The sequence below is a fragment of the Lithobates pipiens genome, unplaced genomic scaffold (assembly GCF_037356315.1).
Source record: "Lithobates pipiens isolate NorthernLeopardFrog02 unplaced genomic scaffold, aLitPip1_a1.2 Scaffold_17, whole genome shotgun sequence".
Taxonomy (NCBI): domain Eukaryota; kingdom Metazoa; phylum Chordata; class Amphibia; order Anura; family Ranidae; genus Lithobates; species Lithobates pipiens.
In genome coordinates this window covers 6,666,399-6,684,670 of record NW_027507755.1, presented here as the reverse complement: position 1 = coordinate 6,684,670, position 18,272 = coordinate 6,666,399, and the positions used below count along the sequence as shown (strand labels likewise).

Sequence of the window (18,272 nt, the reverse complement as noted above, 5' to 3'; positions counted from 1 at the left end):
TGCAAATGCAGTGCATTCAGAATGTAGGCTAATTTGATCTCTAGAGCAATAGTATCACATATAGAAAGTCAGAAATCAGGAAGGAATTAAAAAAAAAAAAAAGTAGAGTTTCAAAACTGGTTCAATCACTTCCATCCATGTTTTTTTTATCTTGCCAAAGATGTGAAGCTAGTTTAATATCAATAATAGACTGGTCAATGAAGGGAATCACTTTATTTATTAACAGCCTTTCTCTTTGTCAATGTCTTGATTTCAATGGTGTTTGTCCTTATTTTCACATGACATTATACAAAAGATGTTTCCAGAGCAAAACAGCTAAACCACAGTGTACATGAAGCAAATACGCTGTTTACAAAGTGATTAGATATAGCAGCAGTGTTTCCCTTGGGCTGTGGGAAACACACAGTACAGACAGATCTCCAATAATCTCAGTAAATGTCAGGTCTCAGAAAACCCCTGCTTATTTCCATAAGTTCCATTGTGGAACAGTCACATTAATTAATACCATATTGGTGGGAGGAGCCTATCTGAGCACTAAACAGGAGACCGGTTGACAGATATTCCTGACTTTGGCACAACACAGCAAGGCTTTTAGAAGAGCTTGTTTGATAAGCCAACATACACAGCAGGATCCATCACAGAGAGGTATGATCCTGCCGTGGAATACATTCATAAACACAAATGCCATATATATTGAAAAGTTCTGTTTTCTGAGCACCAATGGGTGAACTGATAGCTCAAGTAAGCATAATAGAAAGTCCTTCACCTTGGAGAAAACATCTAGGCCTTTTGAAAATCATGTACGGTCACCCAACTGACACAATGGGCTCCACTGCCGAGATATCTGTTTTTCCAGACTGGATGTTGGAGGACGATGGCAGGGTGTGAGAAACTAGCGACCTCTTGAAGCTTCGGTTTTCAGGCCAAGCCACCCTATACGAAGGGATGTTAGAAGGAAGCATGTCCTCCCGCTGGCTAGTCTGCTTTTTGCACATGTTAAGCAATGCTTTTAACTCCGAACGGAAGTTGTCATTAAGCCAACAGTATATAAATGGGTTGTAGCAGGTGCTACTCATGGCAAACCAGTGAAATGCAAAATAAAGAGCATTGTTAGTGCGAATGATTTGGCTGGAGAGAAGGACAACATAACAGTTAAGGGGGAACCAGCACACAGCAAAGAGGACCACCACCAGCATCAGCATCTTAATGGTCTTCTTTTTTTTCCTCCGGAGAGCAAAATACTGCTCGGTAGTCACATCTCCTATGGCATTCCGAAGCCACAGCTTTTTTGCCACTGTGGTGTAGGCCACAGAGATGATCAGGAGTGGGAGAACGTAGAGTAGGATGAAAGTGGCCAGATCCAGGTATTTCCAGAACAGTTCAGACGGCTCAGGGAATTCAGGGAGACATAGACTTCTGATATCCACCTCACTGCAAAAAAAAATACAAAACAAATTGTATTATTGAGGGAAAAAAAACGATCTATAGGAATGTAATTTGGACTTAAATCTAAAATACCTCAAAATCTATTTGCTGCTGTGAAATGCAAGCAGATCAAAACCCAAAAAGTGAAAATACCATCTACCATTTATCTTGAATTACTCATAAAAATTGCAACCCGCTTCCCGTGCTTTCCATTTGGATGTTAAGGCACTGTTGTCCCTGTCTGCTAATCTCATGAGATTTGGAGCTAGATTTAGAGTTGTTACTACTGTTGTTCTGCTCATTGTTCTCCTTGCTAGAGAGAAAGCTGCAGTGCATTCATCTCCCTACTTCTGCTTTATCCATTCGGCAGATCTGTGCTTTCAAACCTTTTGACCAAAGGCGTTACTGGTGACTAGTCAGTTGCCATCTATAGAGAGGAAAGTATAAGGAACATGTCCCTTCAAAAACATGACAGCAATGGAAACTCCCCTTCTATCATAGTTGCATAAAGACACCAGTCCATCCAGTTCAACCTGAGTGAGTGTCTACAATTCCCTGTACATTGCACACTCACATTGGTTCCTAGCCTCAAGGAGCCCACAATCCAAGGTCCCCATTCATATACTAGGGCCAATTTGGGACAGAAGCCAATTAACTTACCTGCATGTCTTTGGGGTGTGGGAGGAATTTGGAGTACCCGGAGGAAACCCACGCAGGCACAGGGAGAACATGCAAACTCCAGGCAGGTAGTGTCATGGTTGGGATTCAAACCAGTGACCCTTTTTACTGCTAGGTGAGAGGGCTAACCACTACACCACTGTGCCACCCAATCATGACAGGTTCCCTTTAAGGTGGATGACATGTTAAATGGCTAATGGCCAAAACTACTCACTGTGCTCCCTACCTTCCTTTTACTCTAAAATACAGAATATTGTTATAACTGCTATTATTTGCTAAAATTATCGGCAGCAGGAGAGGGCCCCCTCTCCCTCCTCCGCTTACTGGAATCAGCGGCAGCGGGTGAGGCGATCCGATCCTCTCTGTGTCTGGGCATGGAGATGACTGAGGGGAAGATGACCCACACCCGTTTCCATGACATTGCAGGGCGGAAGCGACGTCAAAACATCACTTCCGCCCATAGCTCTTAAAGGGACTTTTTTGTAAATCTTTTTTTAAATGACAATTTTTTTTTTATTATTGCATTTTAGTCTAAATATAAGATCTGAGGTCTTTTTTGACTCCAGATCTCATATTTAAGAGGTCCTGTCATGCTTTTTTTTCTATTACAAGGGATGTTTATATTCCTTGTGATAGGAATAAAAGTGACACCATTTTTTCTTTTTAAAAACAGTGTAAAAATAAAAAATAAATGTTTACACGCGCCCCATCCAGCCAAGCTCGTGTGCAGAAGAATATGTATACATGAGTAGCGCCCGCATATGAAAACGGTGTTCAAACCGCACATGTCAGGTATCACCGGAATCGGTAGAGTAAATGCAATAATTCTAGCGCTAGAACTCCTCTGTAACTCCAAACATGTAACCTGTAGAATTTTTTAACGTTGCCTATGGAGATTTTTAAGGGTAAACGTTTGTCGCCATTCCACGAGCGGGCTCAATTTTGAAGCGCGACATGTTGGGTATCAATTTACTTGGCGTAACATTATCTTTCACAATATAAAAACAATTGGGCTAACTTTACTGTTACCGTCTTATTTTTTAATTAAAAATAGTGTATTTGTTCCAAAAAAACGCAAATACGGTGTGACTGAAAGTATTGCAACGACCGCCATTTTATTTTCTAGGGTGTTAGAAAAAAATGTATAATGTTTGGGGGTTCCAAGTAATTTTCTAGCAAAAACAACTGTTTTTAACTTGTAAACACCACATCTAAAAAAGAAGCTCTGTCCTTAAATGGTTAAACAGAGACATTTATAAATTGCAAATTACCTTGAATACAAAATATAATAATATAGTAATAAGTATATACACTGAGCAGGACTTGGGCTGGATTAGGGAAGCTACAATAACACAAATCCTGTGCCATTACTCAATGTACCGTACTGAGCAGCTACGATAAAAAGCTGAGCAGGCCAATAACTTCTGCACAGGATGTGGGAGCCTTACAAGAAGACCTAAATAAAATAATGGGGTGGGCAAATATATGGCAAATAAGGTTTAATGTTCAAAAAATGTAAGGAAATGCAATTGACTGCTAAAAATACGAATGCAAGTTACTCGCTAGGAGGGAGAACCTCTGTGGGAATCCAGAATGGAGAAAGATCTAGGGGTCCTAGTAGATGACAGGCTCAGCAATAGCACACAATACCAGGCTGCTACAAGCAAAGCCAAACAGAATATTAGCATGCATTAAAAAGGAGATTTACTCCAGAGATAAAATAATTCTCCTGCTCTACGAAACTCTGGTCCGGCCGCATCTTGAGTATGCCGTCCAGTTCTGGGCACCAGTCCTCAAGAAGGATGTGCTGGAACTGGAAAGAGCTCAGAGAAAGGCAACAAAGCTAAAACAGGGACTAGAGGATCTCAGCTATGGGGAAAGACTCCAAACATCTTATTCTCTCTGCAGAGGAGACACTTGAGAGGGGATATGATAGCGATATACAAATACCTTACTGGTGACCCTATCATAGGGAAAAAACTTTTCCGTGAAAGGGAGTTTAAAAAGACACGTGGCCATTCACTGAAATGGCAAGAGAAGCGGTTTAACCTTAAACTGCGTAGCGTGTTCTTTACTGTCAGCGATAAGGATGTGAAATTCTCTTCCACAAGCATTGATAGTTTAAAAAAAACTATTAGATGGGCATCTTAATGATCACAAGATACAGGGATGTTCGATTTACCATTGACATAAACACATGCGCACTTAAACACCACAGGTTGAACTGGATGGCAGACATGTGCGCCCTCAATAAATTTGTTTCGTTTCGTTCCGTTTCGTATTAACTGTGAACACAATTTGGATTCGTACGAAATACAAATTTTCGTTAACTTTTCATAACAATTACGAATGTTCGTTATGATGAATTTAAAAAGCAAAAAATACCTTTCTCAATATGGCAGTCGTCGACTCATTATGCTCATTATGAGGAGCTCCCCCATCCCTGTGCTGTGCTGACTTCCTCCTGGGGCTGTACCCCTGCTGTGCTCATTATGAGGGGCTCTCACCATCCCTGTGCTGTGCTGTCTTCCTGGGTTTTTAACTTCATCATAATGAATAATCGTAACTATTATGACAATAACAAAACGATATTAACAAACATTCTTATTTTGTCTGATTCTAAATCTCCCATTGACTACCAGTGCCAGTCTCCCTCTCCCATATTAGAAAAGGTAATTTTCCCAACCATCACTCAGCAGCAGAAGAAAAACTCTGATTGGTCAACAAAACACCAGTCACGTTTCAGTTGTAATGGAATTTGGATCGGAAATTCATCAACGAAATTTCGTATACAATTCGGAAGCATAGAAATTTGTATTTCGGATGCTTCCGAATGTACGAATTTTCGTACGAAACGAATCGCACATGTCTACCGGAGTCTTTTTTCAACCTTACCGACTATGTAACTATATATATGAAACGCCAGCCTATTTATAAAAAGCTTGTCTGACTCTCATACTGTTAGCTGGGGGTCCATCCATTCCGATGAGTGTGGGCACATCAAGAGGGGCACAAAATCACTTTTCTTGAGTCATTTTATTAAGGCAGAGCACTTCACAATTAATAAATAACAGACTTTTTTGGAGTACATCATCCGAGAACTGTGAAATCTATGTACTATTCATTATGGACTTACACACATGTGAATATTTATCATGGATAACAGCTTTTATTATCTAACAGGTATGTAGTATCCCACAGGTAGCCTTTTTTTTTTCATACATTCGTAAGCATCTTAAAAATGTTCATACTGTATATTAGCAACTATACTGATGATCATGATGGGATTTGTCAGCAAAGCACATTTAATATAATATCATACAAAAATTAGGCTGGCCGTACTGATCAACTTTGCCAGGTTGTGGTGCTCAGAAAGACATTTTCCACATGTAGGATATAGTGCAGATGTGAACCTATCAGTCACCAATGCTACTTTTTTTTCTCAGTTCCGCACTAATTCTCGTCTATCCCAATGTTATTATAATGTAAAATATCTAAACTTCTAGTACAGTTTGGGAAGGAAAAGACTTTGAGAAGAGACCAATCTGAAGCACCTGGTTGACCTAGCTTACCTGTATTCAAAGGTGAAGAGTGTTTGGTAAATGGCGTGCGGCAGAGAGAAACAAGAAGCCATTATCCAAATGATGGCAATATAGGCCACCCCTCTAACAGTCGATATCCGTGGCTTTAACGGATGCATGATGACCTGGAGATTGACAAAGAGAATATGTTTACAGACCAACTTCATACATTTTTTGTGGCTTTACGTTCAACAGTACTTTTTTTGTTGCTCCCACTGCCCTGAGTGCTACCTACCTGGTTGTAGACTTACCTTCATACCTGATACAGTGATCTTTACTGTGCAGCCCCACTGAGCCATATGGCCATTACTACAAAAATGTCCGCTTTGTGCTGCAAACATGTACCACAGCCCCATCCAGTCTAATGTAAAATACTCATGGTAGCCCCAAGCCAGAAGGGTAGCACTCAGGTTAACAGCAAGAACGCTAAAAAAAATAGTATAATTGTGCTTTAAACCTGTTTAATCCAGCACTGTTTTCATTGCTTAATTTTGGGGGAGCATGGAAAGGTAATACTAGGAGAAAATTTGGCTCTGCCACAGGGCTTATTTGATAACATGGAGTATAGTGACAGGAGGAGAATGTAGAGTGAACATTCCTTCAATGTCTAATCAGCATGTCTATAAAGGATTGGCTGACTTACGTGTTTCAAGGGCAGTGTCCTCTTCATCAGAGCTTAACGAGACACCTTAACAGCAATGTATATTTTTTTGTGCATGGTTTATAACATATTGGACTATACATATTGCCATTATCTTTTGGTGTATTAATGAATTTGCCATTTGGGTGATTTGGTTTGATTGCTGCTCCACACTTTATGTTTGGTTTTATTTACTATTGGGGTGCATCATGACCCATCTTCTCTATGGGGGTAGGACTTACATTCAATAGCTTTTTTCAAGATGACTATAAATGCTTAGCTGTTAAAGTGTTTTGGTGAGCTCTGATAAGGAGGGCACTGCCCTTAAAACATGTAAGCCAGCCACCCCTTTAAGGTTGGGCATTATCTGAGTATGCATACTGGATTTGTTTTTATATGCCTGAAGTGTTATACCTTTGTGAGTATACTGGAGTTTCTATTTATTAACAAATACTTTTCATGGTAAAGCACTAGGCTGGAGCACCTTCTCTTTCTGTCATTGATTTAGTTACTTGCTCCAAGGATCCCCTATTTGAAGGCAGTAGCCGGGCTTTTCATCATTTATGTAAAACTTTTATTCCAAAAAGAAAAAAAAAATGTTGCTGTAACTGTTTAAAAAGTGTTAACTGGAGTTCACCTGCTGCTGTCCAAAGGTGTCACCATGGCTTCTTCATCCAGAGTGACAACAGCCTTAGACAGCAAGTGTGTTAATAACTGGATCACTGGGTGAAAATAAGGGGAAAAAAGCCCCCCAAAAAAACGATAACTAACCATGTTTAAGAACTGGTAAGCTGTTAAATATTGCCGTAAAATAAGTAGGTAAAATACCTGCATATTAACCACTTGCTTACTGGGAACTTACACCCCCTTCCTGCTCAGGACAATTTTCAGCGTTCGGCGCTCTCACTCTTTAAATGACAAGTATGCGGTCATGCAATTACATTTTTAGCATTTTGTTTGCCACAAATAGAGCTTTCTTTTGGTGGTATTTAATCACTGCTGGGTTTTTTATTTTTTGCTAAAAAAAAAACTAAAAAAAGACAGAAAATTTTGAAAAAACAAACAAAAACAGTTTTATAGTTTGTTATAACATTTTGCAACCAGGTAATTTTTCTCCTTCATTGATGTGCGCTGATGTGGCTGCACTGATAGGCTGCACTGATGGGCACTGATAAGGTGGCACTAATGGACACTGATAGGTGGCATTGGTGGGCCTCGATGAGGCAGCACTAGTGAGCACTGATAGGTGGCACTTATGGGTGTCACTGATAGGCTGCACTGAAGGGCACTGATAGGTGGCACTGATGATGAGGCAGTGATGGGCTTTGATTGGCAGCACTAGTGGGCACTGGTTGGTGGCACTGATATGCACTGGCAGATGGCACTGGTAGGCACCACTGGTGGGCACAGATGAGGCGGCAGTGGCTCTCACTGTTCAAGACTGAAGCCGGTGATCTTTTTTCGCTCACGCTATCAGCGTGAGCAGAAAAAAAGCCGATTATCAATCTTCTGTTTACATCACATGAACAACTGTCATTGGCTGACAGCTGATCACGTAGTAAGGGGCCGAGATGCATGCACGGGAAGATGTCTATTGATGCCCCCCCCCCCAGCAATTAAGGCCTGCACTGTAGCCGTCTTTCGGCTATAGCATGAGCAAGAAGTGGTTAAACAAAATATATATTTATATATATATATATATATTACAATTTGTACATAATACTACATTTAAGCTGCCACTAAACCTACATCATAAAAAAACTATCAATAAATGGTGTATTACATGCTGTTCATACTCACTCAGCCACTATGATATTTGTTTTCTGTATTCTGAAAAAAACCTGGTTGATCCTGCTGCTCTCTATCTCCCCCTTCTGTTCATCTGTTCATGTTCCCAATTCAGCTAGGGATTTTGCAGAGCAGTGTTGGCAGCTCTGCACATGCTCAGTTTTCAGAGAGTTTATATGCTGAGCATTTCCTCCCTATCACATCCGAGCAGCCCATGTGACTATAGAGTCACACATGTGGGTGTATACGCAATGGTAAATTACAGTCCATTCCCTTACTTCTCCTCCATGCCCACTAACCAGCTAAAACACAACGGGGGTGGGTTATTACATGTAAATTAATGGAGGATTAACATCCCTCTTATTCTTAAGCCCCATACACACGATCGGAGACTTTGTACAAACTTTCCCGTGGACTTTTGTATAAAGAGCATTGGCCGTTAAGGCCCATACACACGATCTGACTTTTTGACAACAAACGTGCAAATTGCTCTTGCTTTTGTTGGCTGTGCGAACTGACAAACTTTCTGGCAACAAAAGTCAGATGAAGCAAAGTCTGATCGTGTGTACAGAAAACCATCATACTTCCAGACAGGCTGGGAAAGATCTGGGTCATGTGACAGCTATACATCAATTAGGAAAAAGGTACTTGGGTGTTTTTTAAAATGTATTAAAATAATTAAAGTGCCATTATCCACATACAGAAATAGCAGAGACAATGTAAATTAAATAGTGTGTGTTTAGTATCACTTTAAGGATGGGTAAACTGTTACTTTTCTTATTACAATATTATATGCTTGTTTTTGAGGTTTAATACTGCTTTAAAGTGATTGTAAAGTCTATTTTTTTTAATAAAATTAAAAAAACATGTTATACTTACCTGCTCTGTTGCAGTGGATTTGTACAGAGCAGCCTGTATCCTCCTCTTCTCGGGTCCCTATTTTTCTCTCCTGGCCCCTCCCTTCTGTTGGGTGCCCCCACAGCAAGCAGCTTGCTATGGGGGCACCCAAGCCAAGTCACTGTGTATCCATGCAGACATGGAGCTGCGAACTGGCCCTGCCCCGCCCCCTTTCTATTCTCATTGGCTGGCTGGCTGGCTGACTGATTGACAGCAGCGGAAGCCAATGGCGTGCTGCCTCAGCCAATGAGGAGGGGAATCCCAGGCGACCGAGACATTCCTACAACATCGCTGGAACTAGAGGGACCTCAGGTAAGTATTAGGGGGGCTGAGGGAGGCTGCTGCACACAGAAGGCTTTTTTATCTTAATGCATTAAGATAAAAAAAACCTTCTGACTTTACAACCACTTTAAACAAAAAATATATTTTTATTTTCTGGGACAGTAAGTGAGAGAAACGCTTTCCAACAAAGCAATGCATAGCAGCACCCAACAGACTTAAATATATACTTCAACTGATACAAAAAGTCTATTTTTCCCCATTATTAGTGATTACTGATGTATAAAACCTCTTTCATTGAGATCGTCACAAGTATCTCACACTTTGGCAAACTCTTTAATGCTTCCACATATTTTTTGAGCACTATTCATAGATCTTTTCTATAAAGCAGCACGTATCTCCCATTCACTGATCCTCTAATGGCCTCTCGCTATATGTAGCAAACCTAGGATGAGCGTTGAAGTTCCAGGTGGTGGGATGTCTCTGTGTGACTTATAAACGCTATCTTCCATTATGAAGGTTCTTTTCCTCTATGAATGAATAGTCTCACACTGGTTTGGAGCCTATATTAAGTGGAATTCACAGGCTGTGATATAAACAATAAAAGGCAACCCAGCAAGAACAGAATAATAAAAAGAAGAATTGGTAGTAGCAGCACACCAGTAAGAGGTTATTAAAAGGTTGTTTCAGGCAGCAAGATATCGACCAACACATGATGTTCAAATCAATGCATTTACGTGTTGACAGATCTCACTCTGTGCAGGATTTCAATGATATATTATGTACGGTCACACCATACCTGGTGCCTGTCCACTGCGATTGCTGTCAGGGTAAGCGCAGAGACATGCAGGGAGCAATACTGTGCAAATCGGCTCACATGACACATGCCTTTCCCGAACATCCAGGTACTGTTCACAAAGCGAGCCTATGGAGAGAGCCAGGAAATATTCATAATGCTAAGACAATTTAATGTAGTTATGCAACCTATTAGCATGGACATATGCAGTTGCCAACATTTGAAAATTATTTCCAGAAATATTTTAAAGCGTTAAACCACCCAAACCTGATATTTCAGGTGTTTCTATATGCTACAAAAGTAAACCTTTTGATGTTTTTTTTCTATCTTTTTAGAGCGGCCTTTTTCAACCTTTTTACCCCCCCAGAGGAATCCTTGTAATAAATGTCAGGTTTCAGGGGAACTCTTATTTTGGTTCGATCATTTTTACTGGTTTTAGTGAAAATAACAAAATAATAAAGAGAGTTGCCCAGGCATGGGCTATATAAAGTGCATTGAAAAGTATGAAACACAGAAAAGTGCCAATAAAAGACAAACAAGCAAGGCAATACATGGGGAACCCCATGTCTAATTCCATATAATTCAAAAGATTCTAAAGACGGGTACCCCATACAAATTAAAAGAAAATGAAAAAGAATTAAAAGAAAAAAGAAAAAAACATTTTTAAAGGAGAAATTGGGGGACAGAGACCCCAGAGGTGAAAGGGAGAGAAAGTAAAAAGAAGAACCTATGTGAGGACAAGAGGAAAAAGGAGGGGGGAGGAAGGGGAAAACCTTGACATCTGGACAGCTAACCAACAATTATAAATGGCTAATACTTACCTGGTGTAGAGAGAGAAAATTCAATCAAACTTTCAAATTTTGAGTAACCTGGAATGGGTGTCCTTCAGGACACTTGTTAGCTGTTCATTAACCATGTGTGCTATCAAACAGTCTTTAACTCCCTGAAATGAAACCGTGAGTTTTTCCAGGCCTGGGCAATAGTTATTTGCTGGTGGGTAATGAGGCTTGGGATAGGACAGTGTAGTAAGGCCAATTTAGTATCCTTACAGAGCGTCAAATGAAACAAAGTACTCAGAAGGCCAAAGACTCAAGACCAGAAGCCTACTAGTCGCAGGCATGTCCAGATATATCAGAAAAATGCTGCAGGACTTTCTGTAAATTCGGAAGGATAGTGAGGCAAGTCATCAGAACCAATATGGCATCATCCACAAAGAGTCTTACTTTATAATTGTCACCTCTGTATTGAACTCCAGTGATCACTAGGATCATTGTGGAGAGCTTTTGCTAGAGGTTCCAAAGCTAGAACAAAAAAGGGTCCAAGGACAGGGGGCATCCCTGTCTCATTCCCCTGATAATTGAGAAAGGTGCTGAGAAAAATCCAGCGTATTTGACCAAGGCCAAATAGGTACATTAAAGGGCCTGAATCCAAGCCAGGACTGCCTCACCGAAACCCCAGCAAGAGAGTGTATACTGTAGGTACTCCCACTAGAGAGATTAAAACGCCTTGTATATGTCCACTGAAAGGAGAAAGCCAGGGATTCTGCATTGATTCAAGATATGAATACGGTAAATAACCTTACAAACATTGTCCCTGGCTTCTTTCCCTGGGACAAAGCTGACCTGGTCTCTATGTATGAGCAGGGGATAGATATTTATTGATTCGGGTGCTCAGGACTTTACCCAGGATTTTTAGGTCCTTGTTCATGAGTGAAATGGGCCAAAAAGCTTGGTCAGAGGCTCCATCATCTTTCTTAGGGATCATAGCAATGTGATCCCTAAGTGAACCTGGAGAGGGTCGGGAGCCCTGTTTGAGAGCATTCAAATATTTGGTTAGATGGGTTACTAGGAAAGCCAAATTTTTTTTATAGTAAAGGCCTGAAAATCAAGGACGGACTTTTGAAGGTTTTATCGATTTAATCACCCAACTTACTTCTGAGATTCTGAGATATCAGCATCAAGATTCATGAGCAGAGGGAACCTCCTATTTAAACCAATTAATTATAAAGATAGAATTCTTCTCTCTGACCTCCAATGTTCAGGACCGTTTTTAAGGCAGGGCAAAAGGGCCAGCTGCTGTGGGCCCCATCATTATTGTGGGGCCCAAAGCAGCTGCCTCATACATACCAACTATCCTGGTTTAAATTCCCTTATCCCTTGAAGATTTAGTCCCGTGCTGTGTCCCAATATCTCAATGTGAAGTTCTGTTACTAATTCTGCCGAGCTTTGCTCTACATGATTCAGAATTTGCCACAGTGTACTGCCTCCTAACTAATCCCATCCCACCCCACTGCCACTGATCCAAATGACCCCTCCTCCAGCACTGCCACTGATCCCAGGAGTCCTAGGATTCCTAGGAGTTTTCTGTCTATTGATGGGTCCCTTCACTTCCCCAGTCAATGGTGTGCATGCAGTGAGGAGATGAGGTGCTGTAACCTCTAGCAACCAATCATTGAGCGGTAAGGATATGCAGTAACCTTTAGGAACCAATCAGTGAGTGGTATAGATGTCCAGTAACCTCTAGCAACCAAGCAGTGAGCAGTATTGATGTACAGTAATCTCTAACAACCAATCAACATGCAGAAGTCATGTGCTGTAACATCTAGAAAATAAACAGTGACCCATAATGTGTGCTGTAACCTCTAGCAGCCAGTCAGTGAGCGATAATGATACACTGTAACCTCTGGCAACAAATGGCAATCGTTGCCTGATCTCATTCAATAAACTGATTTTGAGTCTAGCTGCTATTTAATGTATGTCTCAAAGCATGTGGAGAGTGAAGTTGCATGTAGGGGGGGGGGGGGGGGCCAAGAAAATGTTTGCCCAGGGTCCAATCAATGTTAAAGACGGCCCTGCCAATGTTAATCAGAATGCTCTTACAGACAGCTAAAAAAAATCATTGATGTCATGCAGCTGGCACTGCCATTGCCCCCTGAATTAAGCAGGGCTCATCAAACTGCAGGTTATTCGGACACAGCTCTAGAAACCCCTAGCAATCACTGGGGGAAGCCTAGGTTTCCACAGGACCCTGGTTGAGAAGGGCTGTTTTAGAGACTATGCTGCCGTTTCTCCATTTTCAAGCTGCTGCAGCTATTTTACATTTCTGGTTGCATGGAATAGTTATTTCTCCTCCAGACGCTGTTGGTTCTCCTGTTGGCTTGTGCATCACCACAGCATGTACAAGCCTGCAGAAGGAAATCAAGGCAGCCAGCAGGGGAACAAGTATTAGTTCATCCAACAGTTGAATACTTGCAGCAACTGGGATGAGGTGGCCACCAGAAAAGTGAGTATGAAAAGGCTTATTTTACTGATTACCTAGCTTGTAAAGTGACCTTTGGTAACAAAGTCAATTTAAAGTGTTTTTTTCCCACTTTTGCAGTCAACAAACAAAAGAAAAACAAAACCCCCATAGGAGGACTAACACCAGAATCTGGTTCAGCTGCGCACAGAAATCACTTCTGCTGGGGGGTTGCCTAATGCATAGCATACACCGCTGGTCAGATAGCGTTGTTTGAACGGACTTCCACCGCACTGGGCGTTTCCGATATACTGATGCACTCCCATGCTGGAAATATCGTAAGTGACATTTTTTAACAATAAAAAACACTACACTATATCTGCTTCCCTGGATCTTTTTGGCGGAGCTTGATTTTCAGATGTGGGAGATTGGAGCGAAGGATAGATAATTAAGATTTGATCTGACTGTTCCCAGGCTTCATACATGTGAACGATTGATTGGAAAAAGATTGTTGAATGGTTTCCAGGATTCGAGGAGGTACTTCATGTCTTATGGTCACTTACTGGCCAGGACCATCTGGTGAGCGCAATTTGTTGTTACTTTGGGTGAAAAGTCAGGAATCTTATTTCTGGTGTTGTAGTACAATCATCTAGAAAGAATTTTGGAGCTGTTTTTAGCTTTTTATTATATATTTGTTTGAGCAATCATAAATATATTAATATAATAACTTTTTTGAAGTATTTCGCACTTATATAAAGTGAATTCATTCACTAATATACGTTTGTATAAATCACATTTTGCATTTTTAATGATTATATTGGGAGCGCCCTTTATCACAGTATTCATTTTTATTAATCTTCGCTAATTTCAGGTGCAGCAACCCTTCTTTCCTTTTTGTTTCATTATTGGGACCAGTTCCATTTATCTATTATACAGAAACCAGTCAGCCTTCCAGGCTTTATTGTCAAAGTTTAACTGAACAAGCTGTAGTTAGAAGCTGATTGGTTACTATGCACAGCTGCTCCAGATTCTGTGTACACCAGTTTTAGTAAATCTCCCCCTATATGTTTGTTATGTATTAATATTCGAACAGCACGCCTAATTTTTTTTTTAAATATTTCTTTCCTCTTCAATGTTTCTGGGGAAAAGGTGTCATGGCTGACTGCAAGCATTTCTCAGCAAGCTTAGTACAATCTATCCCAATAGCTGGGCTGGCTACTGGTTGAGTCCAGTTCTTATTGCCTTTTGCCATACAGTGGAGAACCCCAGCTCCTAAGCCTTTACTCCATTTGTTGAGAGAGACTGGGGTTGATTTACTAAGGGTAAGTACACTCTGCAAGTGCAATTGTTCCAGAGCTTGGTAAATGAGGGGAAGCTCTGATGACTTCCATAATCCAATCATGTTCAAGCGACAATGCCATTTTTTTTATTTTCCTTGTACATGATTTGGTATTTTGTGCAAAGTGAATCTTTACCTAATTTACTAAGATCTGGAGCAACTGCACTTTGCAAAGTGCACAGTCTATTTGCCTTAAGGCCCCTTTCACACTGAGGCGCTTTGCAGGCGCTAAAGTGCTAAAAATAGCGCCTGCAAAGCGCCCTGAAAGAGCCACTCAGTGCACTCCCTGAGGGCTATCACACTGGAGTGCTGCGCTTGCAGGACGGTCAAAAAAGTCCTGCAAGCTGCATCTTTGGAGCGCTGTAGGAGCGGTGTATTTACCACTCCTAAAACGCCCCTTCCCATTGAAAACAATGGGGCAGCGCTCCAAACCCGTCTGCAAAGCGCCGCTGCCGCGGCGCTTTTAACCCTTTTTTGCCCGCTAGCGGGGGTTAAAACTGCCCCACTAGCAGCCGATCAGCGCCGCTAAAATGACGGCAAAGCCCTGCTAAATATAGCGCTGCTTTACAGCCGGCGCACTGAGCGCCCCAGTGTGAAAGTAGCCTTAGTAAAACAACCCCACAGTGTCCACATTTGGTACAACTGATGAGACCATATCTGCCTACACAGTTCGGACAGAGTTAATTATGGAAAACACATCTTCCCACCCCCCTCAAAACAACGAGAACTAAATAGAATTTATTCTTGATTGAAGTTCCAGAAATGAGCATCTAAAAAAGGTAAGCTGCACTTTTTTAATAAAATAATATTTTTTTAAGTTATGCTATTTGAATGGGGACATGTAACACATTTAAAGTAGGCGTTATGCCAATTTAGCTGCAAAACTGGAAATACCTTTTAAGTTCATGGATTTACACACGTGCTGTAGAATTAATGATGGTTTTCCCATCCCCCATCTGAATATTCATTGTATATTATTAGGAATGCAAAAGTAGAGTCTAGAACACACTTAAATGAACAGGGATACCCAAAACTCCCAAGTGGATTGGAACAGAATTGGGAATTATGTCTTTTTTTTTGTAAAAAACTGGAGTTCCGCTTTACCTCTCTTCCCCTCTATATAAAAAAATATAGAATTGGACTGCTCATTATACCATACATCCACATTTTTATGTCAATATATAATAGTCCAGCGCTGAATCATGAAATAAACAAAATATCAAAAATCATTAAATCAAACATATAAAGTGCATAATTAAAGCGGAGGTTCACACAAAAATGGAACCTCCGCTTTTCGGAACCCTCCTCCCCTCCGGTGTCACATTTGGCACCTTTCAGGGGGGAGGGGGGTGCAGATACCTGTCTAAGATAGGTATTTGCACCCACTACTGGGCATAGACTCCCATGGGAGTCTATGCCACTTCCCATCCCACCACGCTGTCTGCTGGGACACACATGGGTCCCAGAGACAGCAGGAAGCATTCGGATTGTGCAGCGAGACTCGCGCATGCGCATTAGGGAACCGGGAAGTGAAGCCGCAAGGCTTCATTTCCTGATTCCCTTACCGAAGATGGTGGCGGCAGCACCCGAGGGATGGTTCGGCCTCTGGTGCCGACATCGCTAGACCCTGGGACAGGTAAGTGTCCTTATTTTAAAAGTCAGCATCTGCAGTATTTGTAGCTGCTGACTTTAAAAAATAAATAAATAAATTGCAGGACATCCGCTTTAAATATCAATGCGATAAAGTGCAAAAGTCCATATTAAAACAGTAAAAATTCCACAAATGGATGTTGATTGATGAACAACTAAAAATATTGAAATCCTATGTAAAACTTCCAGACCACCAATGAATCACCTCACTCGTGCTCCCCCCCCCTTCCCCCCATGGGTATAGGCCAGTGATGGCGAACCTTGGCACCCCAGATGTTTTGGAACTACATTTCCCATCATGCTCATGCATTCTTCAGTGTGGTTGAGCATCATGGGAAATGTAGTTCAAAAACATCTGGGGTGCCAAGGTTCTCCATCACTGGTATAGGCTCTCCTCTGGGAGTGTGACCCCCCAACTAAGCAGGGTCAGATAAGGACTGTGAGCCACCCCAGGACTGAGATATCCAACACAGCTGGCTCCTAAACTTCTCACAATATGCACCACACTAATACGGCCATGGGTTTAAAATGCAACATAGAGCCACACATCCAAAATCTCGATCAGCTCCTCAAATCGCTATGGAACCCGAGTGGCTTCACTGTCCTACGTGTGTTCGACACTGGGTCATGTGTCTTCCTCAGGAAGATCCCCCTGAGGAAGAAACGTGACCATGTGTCCAACATGTGTAGGGGAGGGGCTAGGACGGTGAAGGCACTCGGGCTCCACAGCGATGATCAAGATTTTCGATGTGCGGCTCTATGTTGCATTTTAAACCCATGGCCATATCAGTGTGGTGCGCTGGAAGCACCCGCATATTGTGAGTACCCTGTAAATCTTAATAAACGCATGTTAAAGTGTTTTAAACAATTCAAGCACTATTGGAGTATTTTTTTCAGCTTTTTCTGTCTTTTTTTCCCTGCTTAGTTTGGGGGTGGGGGGGGGGGTCGCACGCCCAGAGGTGAGCCTTTACCCATGGGGGCAGGGGGGGAGCACAAGTGAGGTGATTGGTTGGTGGTCTGGAAATTTTACATAGGATTTCAATATTTTTAGTTGTTCATCAATCAACATTCATTTGTGGAATTTTCACTGTTTTAATATGGACCTTTTTGCACTTTAGTGCATAGACATTTAATTATGCACTTTATATGTTGTTTGATTTAATGATTTTTGATATTTGTTTATATTTCATGATTCAGTGCTGCACTCTTATATATCGATTTTTGTGCACATGCATATGGGGATGTGATCAGTGCTAGCAGCTGGGCTTTTGAATACCTTTCTCACACACACACACGCTGTGTTTCTAGTACATACGTAATTCGTTTTTGTTTTTTGGGTAGCTCGCAAGACTATCACATATATATTCACATTTGTATGTAATTATAGTTTTTATCAACATCATCATCTACAAAAGACAGTTTTCATTAGTGTTTATGATGAAACATCCAACACAGCTGCATCTCTTCTGCGCTGTCACATGTATATATAAGCTTTGGCTCCAGATATTTCCTTGCCAGCAATCAATAATGAGCTGTTCTATGAATTTTCATGAAAATTCCCCGTCGGTGTGCTTGAGTGGTGCTGAGATGGACACATGTGCTGTCTAAAATGAATTAAATCAATGGAGCAAGTAGGTATTTATAAGTGTTTTAATATTTGCATGTTCAGTATATCATTTATGTGTATAAATATATATATATATATGATTTTTATTTGATGTAAATAATCACATGTGTATAGCAAATTCAGTTATTCATTTTTAGTCTTTTGACTAAAATGGCATTTTAGTTTTAGTCGTATTTTAGTCATCTGGATTGAAACTGAATTTTATTTTCCTTTTATTTTTTGTCAATGAAAACATGCAGCTGACGAAAACTATGACGGAAATATTTTCATCGACAAAATTAACACTACGCAAAATGTTAATTATGCAATATTCTGGCGAACCAAAAATGATAAAT

At 41.0% G+C, this 18,272-nt stretch overlaps 1 protein-coding gene across 1 annotated transcript in view; it reads right to left on the bottom strand.

The window, feature by feature from the left end:
* Positions 1 to 198: 198 nt before the first annotated feature.
* Positions 199 to 18,272, bottom strand: part of GPR83 (G protein-coupled receptor 83) — a 107,930-nt gene continuing 89,856 nt past the window's right edge. Inside the window, exons 2-4 of the mRNA XM_077484968.1 lie at positions 10,088 to 10,213; positions 5,676 to 5,809; positions 199 to 1,431 (exon numbers count right to left, since the gene is read on the bottom strand). Coding sequence (XP_077341094.1) covers positions 807 to 1,431; positions 5,676 to 5,809; positions 10,088 to 10,213 — 885 coding nt within the window. The 3' untranslated portion in view covers positions 199 to 806. The remainder of the gene's footprint in view (positions 1,432 to 5,675; positions 5,810 to 10,087; positions 10,214 to 18,272) is intronic.